A 25,022-nucleotide genomic window follows, 5' to 3' on the forward strand; every position below is an offset into this window, starting at 1 on the left:
GAGAGTTTTTCTTTTTGTCTATACCAATAAATCCATTCTTGACAATGTTAGAGTAGTTAAAGGCAAAGGCGATTTTGCCCATGTCAAATGGGAGAAAATTAGCATTTATTCAATTCTCATATACAACAAAGAGGAAAATTAATGTACATTATCACTTTATTGCTAATGCTTGGACTGTCATTTGCTGTTTTCCATCCATGATAAATGTCCATAGTGTTCAGTTTATGAACGATTGAGTAGTCTGCTCATACCAAGCAAACATGCACTGCAGTGCTATAATACAGGAAAAAGCAGGAAGGGAGCTTCATTTTTAGGGTAGGTCTTAAAGCTGTCTTTGGTACACGCTCTGTTAGGGGAGCTGGTGCCTCCTGGAGTGAAGGTTGGTACAAGTCTTCTGAAGCTCATCTTTTCATGAAAATCACAGAACACTTTATTCCCATAGAAAACCTAACACACCTCTCAACATTGTTTAGCTTTCAACCTTTTTTATGTCCTGGTATCTGATCTTAATTTTGTTTCTACTCTTAAGGAAGTGTAAAGCTGGAGTTAAATTTGAAAAGTAACAGCTTTGAAATGCACATGTTAAAATGATCACACAGAAATTATTCCTGCTTTCCTTGTCCTGAGGTTCTAAACCACCATATTACTTCCTTTGTTCCACTGTCCTTCGACTTAAATCCTTGAGTCCCTGTATGCCATACTGACAGATGACTGTATTCTCCTGTCTCTCTTTGTCATCTTGTTTCTGCTTCAGAGTCCAAAGAACGATCTGCAAAAGTTTGGACTTTACATCCTGTGACAGCTCACAAATAATGAAATTTTAGCTCGTAAAAATTGCCAGTGCATTTCTGTGATTACTATAAAAGCCAGATTACAGCATTAAAATGAACTACTGAATCAAACAGTAATGTAAGTTGCCACCTCTCAGTTAAGGTAATACTGACTCACTGTCAAATTTCAGTATCTTAGAAAAGGAATTTTCAGTTATATCATCAGCACAGAAGCTATCTGTGCTGTGACCTAAAACTACTCTGTGTTAATGAGAAGAAAAAGGTGATACATAAAACTGTTGCAAAATGCCTGATGAGTTTAATTATGTATATCAAATATTTTGCAGTCATTGCCCCCATTAGAAGATGTTTCCAGGTTTTGGTACTGTAATGAGAATTAGAAAATTTCCTTACCAAAAAAGGAGACCCCCCAAAGTTCTCAGAATGCTTCAGAATGCTACAGTACAAATGTTGTACATTTAAAAAATTATTTATTGAGGTATTTTGAGAAATAGAAAAACCAAATGACCAAATTTGTGTTGCCTTAATGATTCATTTTCCAGATGCATTAGCAGACCATTGAATGTGATATATACAACAGTTTTTGGTATTTATAAATAGCAGCATCTTTTGCATTGCCTTTTAAAATGTACTAATAATAAATGCTAGACGATGTTCTCATCATATCTCCATCGGTATAAAAGCATAGAGATGCCAATGAAGATAATGATGCTATTTCAATTTCTGATATTGGTTACTGTGAGTAACATTTTTTCTGTTCTTCTCTTGTCATTTCAGCTGTACATCAGGGAGGCAATTTTATAATTTCTTTTTCCAGATAAATTGAATGTGAAAGGTACCTTACATGCCTCTCCAGTTAAGTTAGTTGAATATTTGAAGCAATTAAGAAAAGTTGAGCACTTCTGGGAAGAGGTCAGGGAAGAAGGATGAAGGCAAGCATGGTAGAAAGTATGTGTAGAAGTTCATAGAATAAAGCATCTATAATTGTTTTTCTTTAAAGACGTTAATGTGTAGATGTTCCTAATTTGTAGATGCACTAACATATCACCTAAGATATCAGAATATATACTGATTACTTGTCTTTTACTGGTTAGAACAGTGTCTGCAGGTGATGATGTGCTTTTCCTTTCCTTACATAATGAATATATTACCCCTTAATTGTGAGGCCAGACAATGAAAAATCAGAACAGTTAATATTGTGTGAGTACTTAACAGTACAATTTATATGACCAGCCTTGTTTCCTGAGTACTTTTGGTCATATATAACCCCCAAATAAACCTAAATTAATTGAAAAATTAAAATGTAATAATTCTTTTACCCAAAAGTTGGGGATCAAGAATTAGGAAGTATTACTGTTTGGCTGAAGTATGAAAAATTTAGGATATAATAAGGGAAAATATTAAAATTTCAGTACATTTTCACAAATTCTGTTCAAGTTTTGGTAAGCAAAGACAATGGACATTGTAACATTTGAACTTTCTTTAGTGCTGAAAAACAGGAATAGTAAGCACATGAACCCCAACACTACTAAATACTATATCTCATGCTTTCAAATTAGAGATTTAATCAAAACAGGTAGGATCCATGTTTTGAAAGGATTATCTTTCAGATATACTTTACTGCAGTTGTCATTATACTTGTTTTGTCAGGAGCTCCTAAACAGGGAAAGCTGCTGTGTTGTAGACCATGTGTTCCTTAGTGTGACACTTCCAGGTCCGTATCAGAAATGTAGTAAATACAGAGTATCTGTGCAGAACCTGTAGGCAGTGGTTTAACGGAGTCTGTGGGGACTCTGTTTTATTGCTTGGAAGAACATGGAGTTGCTGCAAGATGTTATGGCATTACTTTGCAATCAACACCTTCTAAATGAGAAAGTTATTTTGATTTCTTGGCTTATCACCATACTGAAATAACATCTGTGAAAGAATACACTTGTATGTTATATTCAACAGAATAGTTATCAACTAAACATTTGTAATTATTTGAAAATAGTCTATTGGAATGGAATCACTAATGCAACTTTGATAACTAAAGAGAAATGGGCTTTTTTGTGGCTGACTTGACTAAGCTGTATTTATCTACATGTCAAAATGTATTTTTTGTCACAACAATATGAAACTTGGAACAAGATCTCTAAAATGCAGTTTTCTAGGCTTCAGTCCTGCAAACTGATGAGTGCTTCCTGTGATTTTGCTGTATGTGTTCATCCTATACTTAAATATTTGCAGACACTTCAGTAGATCAGGCCTTTCGCTCTCATATACCTGTTTGTTTTTTTATTTAACTTTTTTCTCCTTGATATTCAAGAATAAAAACCAAAGAAAAATTATTTGGATGTATAAAATCAAGTGCTTCTCTCTTTTGACTTTATTTATAGACCTATTAATTGCTTAGAAGTGATCTTAAATGGTTCTCTGCATTCAGTCATTAAACTGTTTAGTCATACTTTTTATAGTGTCATTCTCATACTTTAAACTACTTTCTATATGAATAAACATTATTGCATTACAAAGATAAAATACTGGCATTTTCAGATGTACTGCATTGCAAAGATAAAACACACACTCCTGGAGCCAATCTTGCATGTCATTGTAGAAATTCAGTGTCAGGTGCATCTCACCGAACTTTCTGGTTGTTTTTGTTGGGGGTTGCCAAATCTGGTCGCCTGATAGAGGCGAGGCTGCAGCAGCTCCATGTGCCCAGGACCAGCCAGCAGTGATGCTCAGCAGCTCACACAGTACATACATGCTTCTTTCTGTATGTGGCTGGCCACATAGATCAACAGACAGAGAACAACAGCTGTAACAAAGAGAAACAGCCCCAACAGCCTCATCCTGTCTGGCTGATCAGGATGAAAGCCTGTTAGTGGAAAGCATGTGTCTGTACATAAATGTGGAGCCCTCCAGTAGCTGGTCTGAGACACTCAGGCTGTCCCAGACCTGGCCCTGGATCTCCAGGTGTCCCCAGCTGGGGACAGCAGCCGCTCCAATACCTGCTCCCAAGCTGACTTAGACTGGCTTGATGCCCACTGCCGATTACACACTGGCGTACACGCCCACACCATATGTATCTACTACAGTTACTGGCATCCTGGACACATGGACCTCTGTGACCCATGGCCCCTTCTCCAGTGGCCACCACTCAGACCCCTCACACACTCCCGTCTCTCCTGTTGCTGCCACCTGCGCCCCTTGGGCTCATGGTCCCAACCCAGTGGTGGCACTTAACAGCTTCATATACACACACGCACAGAGAATAGGGAGTCCCTCACCCAGAAATCAGTCAGAGTTGGAATTTAATAAGAAAACAGGACATGCTTTGGTGATCAGGCCAGACAAATGTACTGACCACCCACTGCTGATATGCAACCAGGCCCTCTTGTCCCCTTACCCATCCATTTTCCCACCTTTGATCCTCCCCAGTAAACCTTGATTTAAACCAAGTGCAATCATGACATCAATATTCTTTCTGATTGGCATGGGAAGATGTGATTTATAGTGTCTCAGGTGTAGTGGTTTTGAGACAGGGACTCATCCAATGCTGTTCTGATGGTACACGTCCATGTGTCCCCCCTTGCTGACTAAGCGTTAAGAGAGATTTCTGTAGATGCTGTGTGCCGCTGGAGCACTCTGGGGTTGATAGAGAATACATGCATGAAAAGTATCAACTGATAAATAGCAGGCAATAAACTAAACTTTCAAAAGAAGATTTTTTTTTTCAAAAAAATCTGAAGGCTACAGAAACAATGCTTTAGTTGTAGGTAATGAAACCAATAGTAACCATCGTTTGTCTTTTAAAATCTTCAGAATACAGCTAAGTCTACCTCATGAGTAAGTGTCCTTGAAAAGCAGTCTTTAAAACACAGAGGACCTTTGGAATGGTGGATGGCAGCTCAAACCTGTAAAAAATGCCCATGGATCTCACCAATAGCTATTCTGAAATTTATGAGCTTAAAACCAAAAGGCACAAATAACGTATTATTCTAAAATCCACCAGCAAATTCTAGTAAACATTGAATTGATTTTCCTTTTTTCTCCTTTTTGCAGCTGCTAGTCTGATTCGAACTGTTTATTCACAGGATGAAAGAGATGTTTTTAAGCATTCTCAACAGTTCAGAGTGATTGATGTAAATTTAAAAAAAGCTACTCTGATTTAAAGAGAGTTGCTAGGAAACATGCAGTTTGAAGATGAAATCTCCCACTGAGCTTGTCTTTGGCTGTACAATAGGAAGTATGTTATAGGGTATCCTGAATTACAGATTATATGGATAAACTGTTAATTTTTTATGTATATAAATACATCTGCTATGAACTTACTGAATACACATGATTCATTCCCATATCTTCATTTCCTGCTGAATAACGAGGTATTACTAAGTTCAAGAAAATGTGAAAATCAGATAGAAAATGCCAAAGGTGTGATAAAGGTTTTCATATAATCTTGCTTCATTTTTCTGAAACATCAAATGATTTTTTTCTTAGAAACGGATCTATTTAAGATTTAATTTCAAGATGATGTTCTTAGTAGTCTGTTCTTTTATAAACTTTAACAAAATTGAAACTCCAAAAGATAGCATAAATTATACACTTAATTTTACTGGAGAAGTTAATGGATTTTGTCCCATGAAAGTTGTTGGACAAAGTAACCAAGAAGTCCTCTTTATCATATGAAAGAATGTTCCATTTTAATGATGGATATTTATTTGTATTCATGGCTGATTTTTTTTCATGCTGATTTTAGAGCCTTGGGTATGTTTGCTTGTCTTGGAGTCAAAGTTAAACTAATTAGGCTTTAAGATACAAATGGAAGCTACTTGTAAGTATAGGAGCAGAGTAGTATGCTGTTCTGCATGATGCTCAGTGCTTGGCAGGAGGTTTACTGATTTTTGTTTGCTGAAATTTTTTACCAGGCAATCTTAAAGCAGCAAAGTCCTTACAGCATGCTTTCAGAAAAGTGTGAGTACTGCTTGTGAGTTACAGCAGCAGTAAGTGATCTTTTTCTTACTTACTACCCTTAGAAGAACAGCCAGTTGCTGATAGAGCAAATGGTGTGAATGGGGACTTGGAGGACTGGCTGCCTGACCCTTTGCTGCTGACATGATGATTAAAGACAGTATTTGAGTACTGCTAAACACTTCATTATCTGAAGGTATTTCAAAACAAAACCTTTTTGCAGCCCAGTGACTCAAGAAGAGTAGCTAAACTGTATTCATAATTAATCATAAAGCTGAGTTGTTTATCTCACCACAAATTAGAAGATGCCTAAGCTTCCTAAAAAAATATGTTTATAATAGCAATACTAAATGACCCTTCTTACAGAGTCATTGATTAACTGCAAGATGAGATAGATGTGTGACCACTGTAAAACCCTTGTAGGGAAAAAATGTTGATTCATAATGAATCTGTGTATGCAAATAAAAAAAATAAGACATCTCATTAGTTGCATGAACTATCTGAGAGGACAAAATAACAGAAAGCCATAGCAAAGAGTGAAAAAAGTAAAAATGGGAAGGATGATGTAGCAGGCAAGCAAAGAAAAGTCCCATGGGGCTTCTTAATTGCCTAACAAAAAAGCAAAAGTGCCTACTGAGGAACTCACTGAAGAAGTTACTGATTCTCGAGGTCTGAATTCTTTGATGTGTAAATATAAAGGAAACAGGAGAGTTAAATTCACAGTGTGATTAACTGCCAGCATGTTGTCCTGCTTGAAAAAATGGATTCATTAGAAAATCGCCACAGAAAACAGACCTCTTGTAACAGTAAGGTTGCCTTTTGGATCCCTGGTACCTTCTGTATCTTACAAGTCTTCTGGAAACACATTTGATGTTTTTGCTTCTTGTTATAGATGCTACATTTTCTTGCTTTGTAGAATAGGCACTGTTGCTTTCAAGTGCAAAAGGCATGCTTCAGAACACATCTAGAGGAAGAATTTTTTGTCTTTTTGGTGCTTGATTCTTGGCGAGAAGTCACAGCTTCCAAAGAAGGGGGCAGCGAGGGGAGAAAAAGGGTAACTCTGAGCCAAGGTATATTGCACATCATCAGTGTGCCAGGACATTAATTCTTCGAAGCCTATCAACATGAGAATTTAAGTGGAAAAGAAGTAATGAAGAGTAAGTTTATGAATACTTGTAAAAGAATGGAAGTTTTGTATTGCACTCCAAAGTTAAGGTTTCCCATTGAAACTTGTGCCAAGCCCTCTAACAATCCCAGAGTCCTCATCACCTCCGAGACATTGGTTCTTCATGTTTCCAAGTCTTTATTAAGCAAAACCACAAAGCTGGTTGAATTGTCCACTAGTGACAGAATCATTTATTAATTTAGCCTGTCTAAATATATTAATGAACTGATCCTGTGGGTTTATTTATTTATTTATTTAGCACCTGTAAGCAGTAGAAAAAATTTTTTTGAGTACTTGGGGGTCAGGATTAGACTGCTCTTTGCTCCAACTTAGTGGTTGTTTGTTATGTTACTGCATGTTGTCCTTAAAAGTGTAAATTATGTTCAAGAAGAGTATCTTATTTATGGGCCTTCAAATTGATGGGCTTCTTAGATGACTTTCATTCATGTGAATGGAATAGCTATATTCTTTAAATAGGGTGATGTGGAAAATACTGGAAGCACAACTGTTGGTGATGGACTGTTCTGGCCAGTGGGCAATGTTGAGGGCAGTGGGTTTGAACCTCCATTTCCACTTGAACAAATCTGGCAATACAAAGAGCATAATTATAGAAATCAGAGATCATCAAAAGGAAATTAAGTGTTTCTACAAGCCATTGTGAAGGGAACTGAAGCTACTTTTGGACTCTTAAGAGATAACCAGCTAACATCTAAAATCTTCTGTAGACGCAGCAGTGCTATAAGACCAGGGCTGGCTTGGAAGCTTACTTAGAGCAATCCCAAAGATAGAGATAAATCTGTGCAGTGACAAGGAACTTGACTGTCATCACCTTTCTGGTTATAGAAAAGGCCAGTAAACGCTAGGAGCTAAGGTATGGTTTTAAAAGTAAATAAAGGGGTTGTGGGATGGTTGAGAAGCCAGGCTTTTGAATATATGATATTTGATTTAGTGCCCTTTCTAATGGCACAGTCTAACCTAGAATGCTAAAACTTGTTGATTGATCACAAAATGAAATTGCAAAGACCAAAATAGTAGAAAAGGATTAAAGGGTGTTACAATAAATAATATGAAATGTACATCATTATTTTTGTTAAATTCAAAAGTTTCTTGGTAATTCTAAATACTGAACAACTAATAAGGTTTATGAGGAGTTAGTTATCATAGCAAAAAATGTCACTGCTTTTAAGAAAATCAAGATAACTAGCAATTAGATGCTTACTAAAGTCACTGAAAGAGCCTGAAGTAAAAACAAATACAAAACATTGATTAAGTTGAAGCATTGTGTAGCTCCTAAAAGGCTTTGATTATAACTTACCAATGTGTTAATTTACTAGTGAATTATTGCAATTATATATATTCATGTTTTGAAAAAGGGTGGAGAACCAGAGATTTCTTCTAGATTGTTGTATCTATTTATAGACTAATCTGGATGGGATCTCTACCAGTTCTAAAACTTGAATGTGTATAATTATTATAATATAGCAGGAAATGAGAATCATAACAAGTATCTTGATTTACCTCTCCTCGCTAAGTGTACCAAGCCAGAGGTCCTAAATGCTTTTCTTTGACTCTCTCTGTCCATTCAGCCCTTGGGGTTCCTGAGAGGAGCTCTGAGCAGATGTTGGGGGCTGATGCAGCGATCACAGTGCTCCCACACTGGGAGCAAGGGCAGGGAGGTTCAGGGAAGATCTTGCCATGGTAGACGTTAAGATTTATTGACAGAGTCTACTCCTAATCCTCATGCACCTTCATCTATGTACATCTCCTTCTCCATCACTTTCCCTCTCTGCCTTTCTTTCTGAGTGCCCTTTTGGGTTGGTTTATTCCTTCAGTTCTCCTACACATCACTTACATGTCCCACATAACATCCCTTCCCTCTGTAATGCCGAGTTCTGTTTCTTTGCTTCCTCTTCACCTCTTTAACATCCCCCACTGTTGCTCTGCTTTCCCTTGTCTATTCCTACCCCTTCTTGATTTTAAATCTTGTAGATCATGTAGCCTGTTTTCACTGCTTTTGATCTTATGATCTTTATTTGACTGATTGTCGTTATTTGCTGTTTGTAATTTCTTTTTGTATCTGCATTATGAATGTTTTATGTCCATGCAAAATGATGATGTCATCTACATGTTTGGATTAAGTATGAAAATGATGGAAAACATGTATTTTCATAGCTGTAAAACAAGTGTCCTTTTCTCCTTAATGAAGGCCAAAGTGTGTGTGGTGAAGACCTGAAGAAAGCCACACAGAATATGGAAGAAAATGTAGACATTTTCCTAAAGTGCATTTTGAGAGATTAAAGAATCCTTACAATTAGGTAGTATAAACAGGCAGGTCTACCCTTGTGTCCTGGGAACACCTCACATCCTAATGACGCATCACAAGGCACTGCAAGCCTCCAGAAGCATTCTGGGAGGTCCCTGTGTTCAAAATTGAATGTGCTTCCTACTCAGCAGCCAATGTTCCAGGCTCCTGCAACCTCCTTTGGGAGAATTGACTCCAGACAGCTCACCAGAAGGAGTTTTCTTGAATCTAGCAAGGCAAAGGATCTGTAGTGGTGACTGGCTCTTTTGGGAAACCAAACAGTCAAAAGGGACGTAAGTGTGTTAATGAGCATTAGATAGTAATTAAACTTGACACAGTTGCAGTTAAATGCCTGCTCATTTTATTACATATTTTAAAAATGTCTTCCTCCTTTGCAAAAATTGTGATGCTTTGTTGTGAGAAAAAAAGGATACTGTACTGTGCAGACTAAAAGGAGTATGTCCAGGCATGCAATCACTCTCTGCTTTTACAGGGGAGAAAAGTGAGTCATTCTAATGACTGTTCTTTTGTTCGGGAATGATTTTTACTTGGGCAACAATATCCTTCTGTGCAAAGAAAAAAGGTTGAGAGCTGTAAAGCAAAAGAGGCAGTAGATAATGCTGCGTGAGCACTGCAGCGCACAGTGCTGCCTCCGGCGTGAGTGCTGCTGCCTCAAATATGCCTGGACTCCTTCTTGGGCAGCTGGGTGGTAACATCATGTACGGCCATACCACTTCAGATACGCAGATGATAACCTGCATGCTGTCTTGTCTCATAGCACGCAGTTCTGCCAGAATTCAGCAGAGCGATGTGAAACAGCCTTACTTCTTGTCCACAAGCTGAAATAAATCGGGAGGCATGGATGTGCTATATATATACAGAACTCACTCAGCCAAAAGAAGTGAGAGCAAGGAAAGGATTTTAATTCTGGCAGGGTGGATATTTTTGTATCTGAATAAAATTAGGTATTTATAGCATTTACTGACACAATTTTTATTTACTGTAATTTGAACCAGTGTTCAAACCATTTTTTCCGAGCCAATAGAAGGGGATTTTTGGAGAGCTAGAAGACAAGGTGATGTTCCAAAATCAAACCTGGATTCTGCAAAAGAGAGAGAGGAGCGATCTTCTGTCTGCAGCACTGCCTGTAATTTCAGAGACAGAACACAGGTTTACTCTTAACAGTTTCATCTATCAATACATTTGAACACAGTTATTATCACCATGAGTTACTGTGTAATTACCGTTGTTCCCAACAGAGTTCCTGTTTCATTGCTGTTTAATTATGTGCATTATTTCAGTGTAACTATGCAATTTAACTCATGTCACTTGGAAATAAATGTTCCAGGCAAGGCAGTGTCATAACATAAGAAGCTTCATAGCCAGGATATGGTTGCTGGAAAAGTACAGAAAGTCATCTGTTGATGTAGCCTACCACTGTCTTTTGGAAGAATCATATAGTGACAGTAGTTCATACCTTGGTCATTTAAGGTAGATGCCTGAAATAGCTGTGAATATCCTTTGTGTGACAGAGTCTGAAGAAACTCCACTGCCAACGGAAGTGGGAGGGTAAAGATGCTTAGTAAATTCTTCCCCTTGGATCCAGCTACAGTAAGCATATGCATTTGTTGGCAACATAAGAGCCTTTTTCCAGGGAATATTTCTGAATAAATCTCAGTTCTGAGGATTGCTGTTTAGATCTTGTATGTGTTTTGCTGAACGTTGTTTTCATGTAACAGTCATGATTCTAGGGTCATGGCAACTAACTGACCTCTTTGTTAAAGATTTCATCTGCTAAAAAAAAGGAAAAATGTGAAGTGCAACAACTCCTGTAATTTCTGAGTCAAAAAGATTCTCTTGTGATATTTCTTCCATTTTTCTACACTATGAGTTTAATAAAACACCCCATGAAACTCTCTTCTAAGAAAAGCTCAGTATCTGAGGCATGTTCAGACATGAGACAGGCCTGTCCGACAGCAGCTCAGACCAGAGGCTCTCTGTTAATCAGAGAAGCATTTATCCCAAGCATACTTAAGGAATCAGGTATGTTTGTACATGTGCTTTGAAATTCAAAAATGTCCATTTCTTGGTGTTGGCAGTGGGAAAGAGGGCAGTTTCAAAATGAGTTCTAAAACATTTGGATTTTGGAAAAAGAGAACAGTTCAGTAAAAATTTTGACCTGGAAAGAGCAAGAGTCTCAGTAAAAAGTAGAAGCCACTATTGGAGTCATCGGTCCTTGGCATGGGAAGCCAGAAAACAGTAGCATCAAGATTACATCTTGCAAAAAGGAACAGTGCCATATTAGCATACAACATAGAAACATAGAATCCCAGAATCATAGAATGTTTTGGGTTGGAAGGGACCTGAAAGATCATCTAATTCCAACCCCCCTGCCATGGGCAGGGACACCTTCCACTACATCAGATTGCTCAAAGCCCTGTCCAACCTGGCCTTGAACACTTCCAGGGAGGGGGCATCCACCACTTCTCTGGGCAACCTGTTCCAGTGTCTCACCACCCTCTCAGTAAAGAATTTCTTGTTATATCTAATCTAAATCTGCCCTTTTTCAGTTTAAAGCCTTTACCCCTTGTCCTGTCACTACAGTCCCTGATAAAGAGTCCCTCCCCATCTTTCCTGCAGGCCCCCTTTAAGTACTGGAAGGCTGCTATAAGGTCTCCCTGGAGCCTTTTCTTCTCCAGGCTGAACCACCCCAACTCTCTCAGCCTGTCCTCATGAGGGAGGTGCTCCAGCCCCCTGATCATCTTTGTGGCCTCCTCTGGACCCACTTGAGCAGGTCCATGTCTTTCTTATGTTGGGGCCCCAGAGCTGGACACAGTACTGCAGGTGGGGTCTCACAAAAGGGGAGTAGAAGGGAAGAGTCACCTCCCTTGACCTGCTGATCATGTTTCTTTTGATGCAGCCCAGGATATGGTTGGCTTTCTAGGCTGCAAGCATACGTTGCCAAGTCATGTTGAGCTTGTTGTAAACCAACGCCACCAAGTCCTTCCTCTCAGGGCTGCTCTCAGTGTCCTAGGATGCATGTTACTGAAGAGTATTCAAGTATTTATAAATATCTTTTATAATGAAGTAGTAACAAAATGAATATACTGAGAGGAATGAATGATACTGACATGTGCCTGAGATATAACAGTATTCTGTCAGTGATAAGCTGGAAGCCTTGCTTTGTGTGAAGGTCCTCACTTAACCAGTGCTACAGCAGAACCAATCAAGAGAAGAAGTATGAACAAGATGTGATGGATGTAAAGGATGCATTTGTATATTCATGGCAAGAAATCCATTACACAAAACAGAGAATTGCATGCTGCAAACACGATGATACATGCCCTAAAGAAATAGATAACAGCCATCAGCCAGAAACAAAAAGCTAGCAAAATATGCTGATTGAAAGAAATAAAAAATGTTATAGAACTAAAGTTCTGAAAAATGGTATCTAAAATCTTAGACTATTCAAAAGAATCTGCATGTTTCTTTAGCTTGGTTTTAATATATATATAGACAGAGTTTCTCCCACAGGGAAAAGAAAAAACTTCAAATGTGACATTGCAGTAATGATTATATTCAACATTTAAAAGGAAACCCATAAAAATTAATACCGCTTTTCCAGAAGGTCATGAATTGTGTGTTAAAAGTTTAAAAGGAATGATATACTAGACAAAGTAAATGAATCCTCAAAGAGATTAATGCACTTAGGTTTCACTGTGATTTTCTTTCACAAACTTTGAAATCGTTAATTGTAATGTAGCATGTACTGAGGTGAAGGAGGATAGAATCTGGCCTTTCCTTATTTTATTGCAAACTATGTATTATTTTAATATTTCTAATAATGTGAATTGTTCTCGGAGAGAGCATCTTGATCCAACCCAAAGCATAGTTTTGGTTTAGGAAGATGAGTCTAAAAGAGGATGTTCAGTATTAGCATTTACTATATATTTACTATAACCAGAAAATCTGAGTACTCTTAAACAGTGTTTTCTCTGAATAAAAAAGATCATTAATTTGATCCAGCAGATTTGATAATGCATTTATTATTCAAAAGACTCCATCCTATATTAACTCTTAAGTATTCAGTTTAGACAGATAACACAGCAAGTTAAATGTAATAAGAGATAAAGCCTTATGTCAGAATTTTTCACTCCTTTTTCTTTCTCTCTGATCAGGTATTTTTAGCTCTCTGAATGCTGATGTTGCAAGGCACAATTCCTTTTGAAATAATCGCTGAACAGAAGATAACCATGTGGCTCTTCATCTATCATCTTATTACACCCTGTTTCATCTTCTGCCTGGCAGGTAAGATGACCTCCCATGTTAATTCATTTAACCAACTGTTTTCAGTTTTATGCATTTCAAGGTCAGTTATGGTGTTTGTATAGCTTTAATTTATTTCTGCAGATACAATGAATTACTAAACATCAATAATGAAGCTATAAAGAAGCATACTTTCGACAAGGGAAGCTGTAATTCAAAGCTTGAAAAAACAGAGATTTGGACCTTAAATTTTTTTTTGTCTATTCTAATTCAGTACACAGAATTATGTCTTTCTCTAGATTATAAAAAATGTATCAACCATCTATTTGTGCACAGATGATCAACGTGGTTAAAACAAAGGAAGTATGCCCACAAGAAGGGACAGTAAACACAAAATTTTGTAATATAGACACCATCTAAAATTCATAAAATTCATAAAATCCTGCTGGCACAATATAGTGGTAGTTTTCGTAATACAGTGGGGAAGTGCTGCATATACTGACTTTAATTTTAAATTGCAAATGGTAAAACTTTTCATAAATAGAGATGGGGCTATAAATATTAAAACATTCAGGAGTCGTATTTCTAACATCTGAAATCACAGAGATATTTACAACTGAAATTTTGGTTCAGTTGTAAGAGATGAAAGGAGTTCTTTGGAAGGTTAAAATTCAGGATTAAAATCTGGTTCCTATTCCAATTGTTCTGAACAACTTTGAGATTTGTAAAGCCTGTTTCAGACTTCCATAACAATTGAAATGAATGCTGGTTTTTAGTTGCTATGATGAATTGGATTGACAGCATAAGCAGACTTCTTCTCAAGAAAGAAAACGTTTTGCTTATGTACAGACTGCATGAACTGAGACCTGAGCATGTGAAAAGCAGAATAATTAAATTGTGCATACGCGAAATATTGACTGAGGTTTGAGAAGTTCAAGTACTGTGTACTAATGATTCAGTTATTTTCAAGGTAGGCTTTAGATCCTTCCCTACTTTGAGGGGAAAGTTACTCATAAAGCTAGTTCTACTGCATTTCATGAAACATTCTTGTGTTTATCTGGGTTCTTCATGCAATTAATGAGTTCCTAGCTGAAATGAGCTGTTCATAGTCTTGCTTAATCTGGCCTACCATTTCAGGCATTGCCTCAGTTTCTCTACCATGAGACCATATTGTTTGTATTATTGAGTCAAAAAATATGATTAATACTGTGATATAAGCTCATTGCCTTTAAGAAATTACTCCATAGCTCATAGGAGTGCTTTTTGGTTTACTGAGAACATTATTTTAGTCTATGAAGGGTTTGAACTCAGTTCTTTAATCCATATCTGAGTTTTCTGGAGGATATACTAACACCTAATAAACGAAAGACCTTTAAAATGTTGTGATCTCATGCTTACAATGTATTTATTATGTGTTTCAAGGGCATTTTCTCTGTTAAGGTATGTGGGTTGCTGGTAGCACCAAAATTAAAAATTAAAATTCACCACTTCAATTTAATACTGGGATTTTCCTGAAAAAAGGGGCTGACAACTACCCTCAGTAGTGTTACATATGTGATTTCACTCTGCACATAGTGACATCAAACAAAATCATCAGCTGCAGTAGCCAAGCAAGTGCTGGACATTGGTTGATAAAAAGTCGAGTCAATCACTTAGAACAAATGTTCAGTTAATTTCTTGATGGGCAAGGCCAGATGATTAATGCTGTTACATGTGTATTATGCACATTGCAGTTGTGCCCAGAAGCCAGAAATCTTGGCACCAGAATGCACCTCCTGGCAGGTGCCGTAGAATGACATGGGAAGATTGTGTGCTATGAGAGTCACAAGTAAGTGACATAGGAAGAACAAAGATGTATATGGTGATATTGAATGCAGTTTGAGTATTTGTTGATATATTCATAGCAATGTTCATTTGATCTTTCGCTTGACTGTAATTGGCTATGTTAGGCTATGATTCCTGTAAGAATAGGAGCCATTGGTGTGAAGGGTTTTGAATGGGATCAGGTTCTAATAGTGCTGTTCCCAGTTTGAAGAAACTTCCTAATTTATCTTCTGGTATGGAATCAATCCAGGACTTGCTTGTGTTTTTCATCAACAGCCGAAGATAAGACCTACTACCATCTGTAAAGGTGTGGCACCATCCTCCAATGCGCAAAATTCATAGACTTACACAATCAGAGGGAGTTCATTATTTCTGGTGTATTAATGCAAGGCTGAGTAGTGCACACACTCTCTACCCTTAGACCTGCTCTAACTTGTATAAATAATTAAATGTCCATTTGAGTTGAAAGTATGCTTCTGTCATCTAGGGTTTATGGCACCCAACTGGATTATATAAATCTGATGTTGCAGTCTTTGCTCTGCCCCAGCACTTGAATCTTGCTGGAGGGTTTCTCATTTCAAGTGAGTGCTAGGACTGCTGGCAGTTAGTCTTAGAAAATCTTCCTTTTCAATGTATTTCTTGGCAATGAAAATGTCATGTTATCCAGAAAATACGTAGCTGCAGTAACCAAGACGAAATATAAGGGGTTGCTTGGGAGTGTTCACAGTATGATTAAAAAGTGAAAGATAACTGTAGAGAAAGAGGGAGTGCAATTAGAGTGATCAGGTCAAGTTCTAGGAGGTGTTCTTTCACACACGATACTATCAAGGGGAATGCTGGCAACATCAACAGTAATGGAGAATGTGGGAATTGGGGGCAGTTTTCGAGTAAAGATCATGAGTTCTTGCTTCAGTAACAAGATGCACCAAGCACCAGAGTGAAGAAACAAGTTAGCTGGGAGCAGATGTTGAAAGCAGAGTATTGAAAAAGCTGCTCTAGCACTTTTTAACAAAACATGGAGTTTCTGTGGAAGTATATTTGGCTCACCTTGCCTCCTGTCATGCTGGACCCACAGTTCTAGGTGGTTCTACCCTGTAAATTGCCTTTGGGCAAACCTATCCCTGACTCTGGAACCACCAGTCAAGGTTTTTGCAACCCATGGCTCCTAAACAGACATACTATATTAACTGCTCTGGAGCCAGGAAACTGATAGCTTCCAGGGTCCAATGTCCTTTGAGATGTCTCACCCAAGTTCAAAGATATCAGCCAAAAAACCTGCAGGTATTCAGAATTAATGCATTTGATTGAGCATCAAGAGCTTTCAGACTTACCAGCTAGAAGTGCTTGGGAAACAAGGAGCTAGGAAGCTGAAAACCTGAAGCTACACTGACTTGAGATGTTCAGAATTTGGCCTGAAAGGGTGACAGGTATTCTGACACTATATAAGCTAAGGGCTTTTACTTGTTTTCAAGTTGATTTTTTTCCTGGTGCAAGAAATTTAACTGAAATACATATTTTTTAGAAATTTGGAGTTTGCCTTGGAATAAAACCCCTGACTTTTAGCCAGTTCTGTTTTGTGGTAATCAAAGGCAGAAGCTGGGAATTGTTACTATGACTGGCCATTTCCCATCAGTAGACTTACATGACTGAAGGGAAGCAAATACTACACGAATCAGTGCATTGGAAGTTTAGACAGAGATCAACATTTGCAATGAGACAGGAGCAATATTTATTTTCCAGGTAAATTAGTGCTTGAAATGCAGTCTTGCAGATGTAAGTTGATGAAAAAGCTGTAAGTAATTTGGTCTTTCACTTACTGATAGAACAGACAGTTATAATAAGGGTTGCTTTTCAAAGTGCACTTTGAGCAGTGTAAGGCAAATGAGAGCAGCAAATCACTCCTCAGGGAACATTGTGATGATTGTCAGACCACTGCCAAAAAAGTTATTTCATGCCTATTACTGGTAATATTTGACTCTTCTCCTCTTTCCCCTGACATCTGGGCTCTCTCCAACATACTTTTAAGTTGCCTTTGACTCCCCATTAAACTCATATCCTATTGCTAAGTCTGAATTTTAACCTTTCCTCTTATTTAGTATATCCCATATAAATCAATGAACCAAAGCGTATCTTCACTTGGGATAATAACCTTGCACCAAAAGAATTAAGTCTTTTGCAGCAACAGGCTTGTTTTGTTTCTTCCTCCAAAAGACTAATTAAAAGCTGCAAAGGCCCTATATTTTATTGTGCTTAATGAATACTTGATTACATTTGGCTGTAAGTCAAATCAATAGGAAAAAATGTTACTGTATTCCTCTGATATTTTATTTATGATGAAACTATTCTGTTTTTAACTTTGGGATTTCGTAGCGCAGAGCCAGTCAGTACCTGAGTTTGAGTCAGCTGAGGCCTCAAAAGGCAGCTTGTCACTCTAGTGACTATTTTGGGTTGTGCTAAATGAGGTAATAGTCCAGGGGTAAAAATGTCAAAAGCACGTCTGCTTTTTAGGGAGCCTAATGCCTTATTTTCAAAAATCACTAGGACCCCAAGCTTCAGTGAAAGCTGGTAAATTGAGAAATCCAGTAAGACACAGGGCCTCTCGGGGCAGGGCAGTTATTTTGATGAGTACACGAGGATGCTATTAGAGAGCATGCTGAATTTCTGAGTACGTTGCTGGTATTTCATATGCACTTGGAAGGCTTGTGTGAGGAGGACATTGTGAAGAGTAACTACTGCACTTTACCTTCATCTCTAATTTGCCAAGCACTAGCTTTCCCATGAGATCATGTTAGGCTCATCAAGTCACTTTTGAAGTAACACATTTTTAAGGAAAACCCACCTAAATTATTTAAGTATCTAATAGGCAGACGTGAGTGTGTTTAAAAGTACTATAACTGGTATTGGCTGGCATTCCTCTTGGCAGTCTGAGAAGACAAGCAAACTGTACCCTGTCATTCTTAGGCATAAGTGGAGAAACTTGCTCTGTCAAGGGTTGGAGCTTTTCATACTTGAAACTTGCTGTAAAGGAGAAACTGCGTAACTAACTATGAGTCTCTTCGAGGACTTCACTGGCACATATGAGATAGGAGTAATTCTCTTGCTCTTTTCAGTCCAGAAAAGTAGAGGCAGCCTTCCCAAAGACAATCTATCCCATTCGTATAATAAGAAGTGGGACTGCTTGAGTAGTTACTGGTTACTGTTTGAGTGCTGACTAGTTCTTGGAAACTGATGTCCCTTTAGTGTCTTGCTGGATTATACTGGTACCTCTTCTCCATCAGGATGACAGAATCTTCTTTATAGACCACGAAATGCTACATCATGCGTTTTGTGGACATGAACACGTTACTGCTTCAGCACATAAGCTTCCCATGAATGCCAAGTACAACTTTTCCCACTTAATTACGAGAGAAGTAAAAAAAAAAATCCAACCCCCAAACCTTAAATTATATACAGCTTGGATTTTCTCTGGAACAGCACGTTCCAGAGAGATACATGTTATGAACTGAGGGCCAGAATCTGTATTATTTAAAGCTTTTTACCACAACATATGGCATTGTTAACAATTGCTAAAGAGAGGTAAGCATTTTCTTCTAAAATGCAAAGTGGATGAATATACTTAATACCTGTTTACCTTGTTTGCCATGTCCCTGCTTGGATCTTAGAAGACTATTTCATGCTACTGCAGAGTGTCTGACATTTGTAAATAAATAATCGTAATGTGTTTTGTGATCATAATGCTCAGAAACCTGGAATTGCCTTGTTTGCCTTCCTGTGGACTTGGTAGAGATATTTTGACCCTTTCCCAGACCATCTTGTTTCTGAGCAGGAGCTTCTCAGATACTAGTAGGTCCTCATTTCTGGAACGTATTGAAAAGAGTACGAGATCTATTTTTAAATATCAAATGGTTTCTAGGCTTGCGATGCAAGCTCTGAATGGGTCCATAGCTCTTCTGTTAGCCTTCAAGGTTAATCTAGCCATGTGCTGTGTTAACAGATCTTTGTCCCTCTCTCATGTGAAAATATGTAACAGGATACAAGACTATCAGATAGATCAATACTGATGAGAGTGATACCAAATGACTGTCTCGAGCAGCCACTTTTGGCAGTGTTAAAAGCCAGAGAAATAGAGAGGTGTACAGGAAGCAGGAACAGAAAAAGAAGGCTTGTTAGAAAAATAAAGATGCTAATTAAAATAATTTTATATCAGTGCACAGTGGGAGTGATGAGATGTTAAGGTTTTCCACCTGTTTTAGCTCTTTCTGACATTGACCTTTGGAAGACTTTTCACTGTGATTTGCTATTGTTGTTCATGTCACAATTTGTGGTGTTTTTAGAACCAAGTTGATTCTTATCCAGCAAAGGACTTGAACGTGTGCTTGACATTGCATTTACATGTAAGCTTGTTGATTTGGGTTGACTTACATGCTTAAATTTTGTGATGGATCAGGTTCCTGAAAGAATATGAGACCTTTAATGAACTTAAATAAGTTCTTTCAATGCTGTCTCATTATTATTTGCTTTAAGCAAACAGTATCACCATTTTACCCTTCCTAAAGATGAAGTTAAAGATCTTAATATTTCCAGCAGAAGCTCTTGTAGCCATCCCTTACTAAAACTATTACCATCTTTCATTGAAAATATATTTTCATTACAATGGAATCATTTGGTGTTTATTCATCAAAAAATACTGCTAATCTTCCTACAGTTATCTTCAAAATGAGTTGTCTTATGCAGACATTCGGAAAGGAAAATTCATACAGTTATGCCTTCTCTGTTTTAAAGGAAAATGGTAATTTGTTAAAGTATACAATCTGTAGGTCTTGAAGAGCGTTCAAATCTTTCTTCCTTTATTTTATAGCACTCCCTTCTAGTATATGGAGGTTTGGTCTTCTGGTCTCAGAGCTTTGAATTGTTTTACTATGGAGTTGAATGCATATACAGAAGTGTTTGCAGGATTAGAGCCTTAGGATACATCCACTGTAGTTTCTGAGCATATGAATTCATAGACATATATAGCCCCACATTTTACTGCCAGTTCTTCACTGTATTTCACTAATATCCATCATCATTTCCTCTGTTAGTTTTTTTTGCATATGGTGCCTTACACACTAATGCTTTTCTGTGCAAACAAGTTGTTCTTTGTTTCCTGTTGGTTTCTGTGCAAGCAAGTTGTTCTTCCTGAGTAAAGCACTTCTGAAATGGGGCTGGATCTGGAAGCCCTTCCAGAAGCCTGAGTGCCCGAAGTACTGGTTAAGGGAACACTTGCTCCATTTTGTTTAACCAGCTGTTTCCCTTATTATGATTCAATTACTTACCTATTCTTTTGTGGTTTAATTTGAGGATTTAGTGAGATTAAAGACACTTTAGAACAAATAAGGCAAATATACAATTGGACATCCATTAAAATCTCTTGCACATGATTCACAACGTATGAATGGTTTGAGTGAAGTGACAATCTTACATTTGACTTCCCATTTAATCAACTTTCCCAATGTATTGTCGCATAACTATATATAAACCATTAATGATTAATCACTTGAAATACATAACTGTATTAAAAAATTGTGTGGTAACACTGTATATCAGCCATGACAATTCTGTTCTGAAACCAAATGTGGGTCACTTTTGTACATTCCAAAAAAGAAAAAGTATTAATAACTTTGTAAGTAGGGAAAAATTTAAAAGATTATTTTTACCTCCTGAGTGAAATATAACTACCCTACAAGCCAACATGGGAAGATATATCCTGTAAAGAATGTAGAAAATTAAGGTGTACTTGAAATCTCTCTCAGTATATCAAATTAGAAAGTGAGAGTAAATGTTAATTTATAACATTTTTGCTTATTCTCATACTAGCCTTATGAAGACAGAATGATGCACAAGTGTCCTAACATGATTTAGTGACCTGTCTGTGCAAGACATTTGAGTACATCTTTATAAAAGACTTAACAGTAAAATTGCAGTATACTATTCCCTTTGGGATCTTTTTGTTTTCTTCTACTTTTCTGTATTCAGATTAGATAAAGAATTGATTATGCAAAATGTGAGAATAAGCATATTGAAAAGGCAGGTAGCAGTCTGTACAAATAATTTCATTAAATAAATTTCAGGAATGCTCCATTTCAGGTTCCCTACAAAATAACATTTCAGATCAGTTATAAAGTAACTCCCCGTGTACTTGTGGCAGCTGTCCATGAGCAGAAGAAAATAGATATATTTGAATTACGGTGGTTGTTAAACATTAACTATGAAGTAATGTGTAATTACTAGTAGCTGCATCTACCAGTAAACATAGTGGTCTTTTTTTCCCTTTTCCACATTTTCTGCCATATGATACAGAGGTCCTGATTAAGATCATCAGCTCTTTCCTTCTTAGTGCATGTTTCCTGCGTGTGTGATACAGATCAGCCTTACAATTCCCAGTGCTGAAAGCAGCAACAAAAGTCAGAGGAAGTGTACTGCCCTGGGTTTGCTGTGCTGTAACTTGCTCCTTTAGCCTGATGTCCTGCAAAACAACACACCAGTTCTCACCTTGTCAGTGCCAATCCAGGAAATTTCTAACTCTCTGAAGCTATCCAAGTGTAAAACTGATAGAAAAAAGGGAAAGATCATTATTGGACCTAGAAAGAGTCATTAAAAATTGGTAGTGGTGGTGATGAGACTGACTCTGTTAAATGAAGTACTACAGCATGAGTAAGATGCCTTACTTCAGCCACAATGTGCCAGCTGCATGGGGTTACCATTTTCTTGGCTCTATTATAAAATAGAAAATTGCTGAACTCATAAGCTGTCTTCAGCTTCACACATATCTATTTGTCATATCTAATGTCATATTTAATCTGAGCACTAAATTCTGCTTCATAAATGGATTTAGGAAAGCTCTCTAGACTTTACAGTCCCATGAAGGCAGATACCCAAAGACACAGTAGTTTTACTCCCAGGAACTTCATAGATTAAACCTACACTTTGAGATTTATTATTTATAGATCAAAATGCAGTATCTGTGTTGGCAGTAAATGATATGTAGAGGTATTGCATCAAAAAAATTATTTGGAAAGTTTGGAAAAGGAACTGATGAGTTAACTGGTACAGTGGAAATTATGTTCCTATATATGTAGATAAAATCACTATTTCAGTACATTTCTGCATAAGGTTCATGGACAAAACTGTATATTTCTGTGACATCCACTAGAGGATGTTCAAATTTGACTAAGAAGGAACAGGTACACTATTATCTTTGGACATGTGAGGATGTAAGTACAATAGTATCTCTTCCTGCTTGACCTTCTCCATGTTCTTTGGGTGTCTGAGCCCTGAAAAACAACTAAGAAGGAGAAAGTGCAGTTGCACTTCTGGTGCTGCACTGGAGTGGAATAATAATGTCTTCAGGGCAAAGACTGTTTTCTTAGTACTGCCTGACCATGTGCTTCCTGTCTGTCCACAGAAGTTTCTAGATGCTACTGCAAAACAAGTAAAACCAAGTATGTAATAATACATCCCTCATCAGTTGTGGGAGTGGGCTGGTGCCATCACTGCACCCTCCCTCCTGAATCTTATCACTTGAGGAAATGGGAGATAAATTGCCATTAGCATTCCTGTTGTTGCTAGTGATGGTGCTACAGCTATTTCAGAAGGTTCACCTTCAGGAGGAGGCTTTGGTTCTGGGTTCAGTGCCAGGAGTAGGCTTTGGCTAGTGGGCTCGGCCGAGAGACTCCAGGTCATGTTGCACAGATACAGTCAGGTAATTCCAGACTCTCTTATGGAAAGATTCATCACGTTTTATTTTAACCATCTGAAGGTTGAGTATGTGCTATAGGTTTCAGCTTTCTCTGTGGATGATGAAGAGAGAATGGGATATCTTGATTACTTGCTGGAAATGCTTGTGTGATCCCTCTAAAGAAAGCCCATATGACTAGTTTGGACAAAGTCCCTAAGTTTTAAAATTACATGTGATAAAGGCTACACTTAATGTCAAGAGTCTTACTTTGAATTTATTACAGTACACAAGAAAGTAGACATAGTAGAAAGAAGGAGTTACTATTCTTGTCATAACTTCATTTTTTGAACTTTATCTCCTGTGTCATTTCATTAAGGTTTGAGATGCTGGAGTGCTGCAAGCCCAAATTATCTATAAGAAAAGCCTTTAAAAGCATTTTAGGTTCCATGATTTGCCACACATAAAACAATACCTAAAAACATATGCAGTATGTGCAATCTGTAGCTGAGAATGAGTAAGACAAAAATAAACAATTAGGTTTTATTTAATTTTCTGCATTGGAAAAAAATAAGCCTAAGAACTGCTGTTTTCTCCTATGAACTAAAAATATTCACAGTAGTCTTTAATAAACTACATATTTTTAACTTCCCTTTGGTTGTGCTCACGCACACAGTGACTCCCATAATTATAAGCAGCTTTACTTCATGGCATTATCCTTAATCTATGAGCAAAATCGATTTTCAAAATTAATTAGATGCATGTAAGGACTGAATTAGCTGATAATAAAATAAATTGACTTGTCTGAAAATTATTTGGGTGACTGGTGTTGAAAGAGGCAAACTAACCTTGCTCTCTCTCAACAGAGGAATTTTTCGCTCAGCACTCTACTGAAATTGCTGGTTTGAGTTCAATATTTTATATTGTCTGTGGTGGTAACAGGTTGGCATAGTTGGTTAGTAAATGTAAATATTTATGTTAAAAGACTTCCATTGCACATGAAGAGCAAGATGAATGGTTGTATGCAAATACTCTTGGTGCAATTTTTTCTTCATTATTTCCTACTAATAAGAGGAAAGACCCAAGAGGTCAGTAAAATACTAGAAGATGAAACTTAGATCTAATATGAGAACTTTTAGTAAAATTAGAAAGATCAATAAAAAGGGTCCAAAAGTTGAAGATTTTTAGATACTAAATTTTAGATGTTAAAAAGAAAAGTCTTCTAATTGTAAGCATTATTAGGCATTGAAATAGATTTGGTAAAATAAATTATGAAGTCCTACTTATTGGAAGATTTTTAGAATCAGTCAAAAAGACACCTTTTGAGATGATTCAATATGGAAAATCTGGTAGGATCTACCAAGATCAGGTAGGGAGAAATATCAGATAATTAGTCACCCTTTTTCAGAGATTTTTATGATTAAAAAAACAGCAGGTCATTTGCTGTCTTTAAAATTATTAAAATTGGAGAAAATGAAAAGTGAAAAAATGGAAGACATGTTGCCCTGAATATTAGGAGTGCATATGTCGTGTCAGGTCTTGGATGGACTGGGACCCAGACATGAAAAGTCTAGATAATTGGAAATTTGACAAAAAATGTGTTGTTGCGATGGGGATAATGCCAGACCAAGAAAACAGCTGGTAAGGAATTTTCTGAACAACTAATAAAATCAGCCAGATATTAAAACACAGAGTATTTGTTCAGAACAGGGTTTTTCAAACAGGGCTGGGTGGGAAGTTGGGAAGAAGCTGAGCTCTGGGTGTGTATGTTTGTGTGCAGGTGAGAATTTCCTTCACTTTTCCCCTAAGACTGTCCTCATTTCTGCCAAGAAAGTCATACCTGTAGGATGATGTCTACACTGGACAGTATTTCCCTGGCAGCTCATTTATACCACACGAAGTTTCCTTTTTCTCTGTTTCAGTTCCTCTGGTTCCCTCCCCAGTTGTATCCCAAGCAGTTTTCTAGTTATGCCATCTCCTTGCCCTAGATATATCTATTTCTTTTCA

The 25,022-nt window shown here is 37.4% G+C and overlaps 1 protein-coding gene across 1 annotated transcript in view; it reads left to right on the forward strand.

The window, feature by feature from the left end:
* CNTN1 (contactin 1) overlaps window positions 1-25,022 on the forward strand; it is a 261,980-nt gene that overhangs the window by 150,667 nt on the left and 86,291 nt on the right. Inside the window, exon 3 of the mRNA XM_074870366.1 lies at window positions 13,390-13,519. Within this exon, the coding sequence (XP_074726467.1) occupies window positions 13,408-13,519 (112 nt within the window). The 5' untranslated portion in view covers window positions 13,390-13,407. The remainder of the gene's footprint in view (window positions 1-13,389; window positions 13,520-25,022) is intronic.

Source organism: Strix uralensis, chromosome 5 (genome assembly GCF_047716275.1).
Source record: "Strix uralensis isolate ZFMK-TIS-50842 chromosome 5, bStrUra1, whole genome shotgun sequence".
In the NCBI taxonomy this organism is placed as follows: Eukaryota; Metazoa; Chordata; class Aves; order Strigiformes; family Strigidae; genus Strix; species Strix uralensis.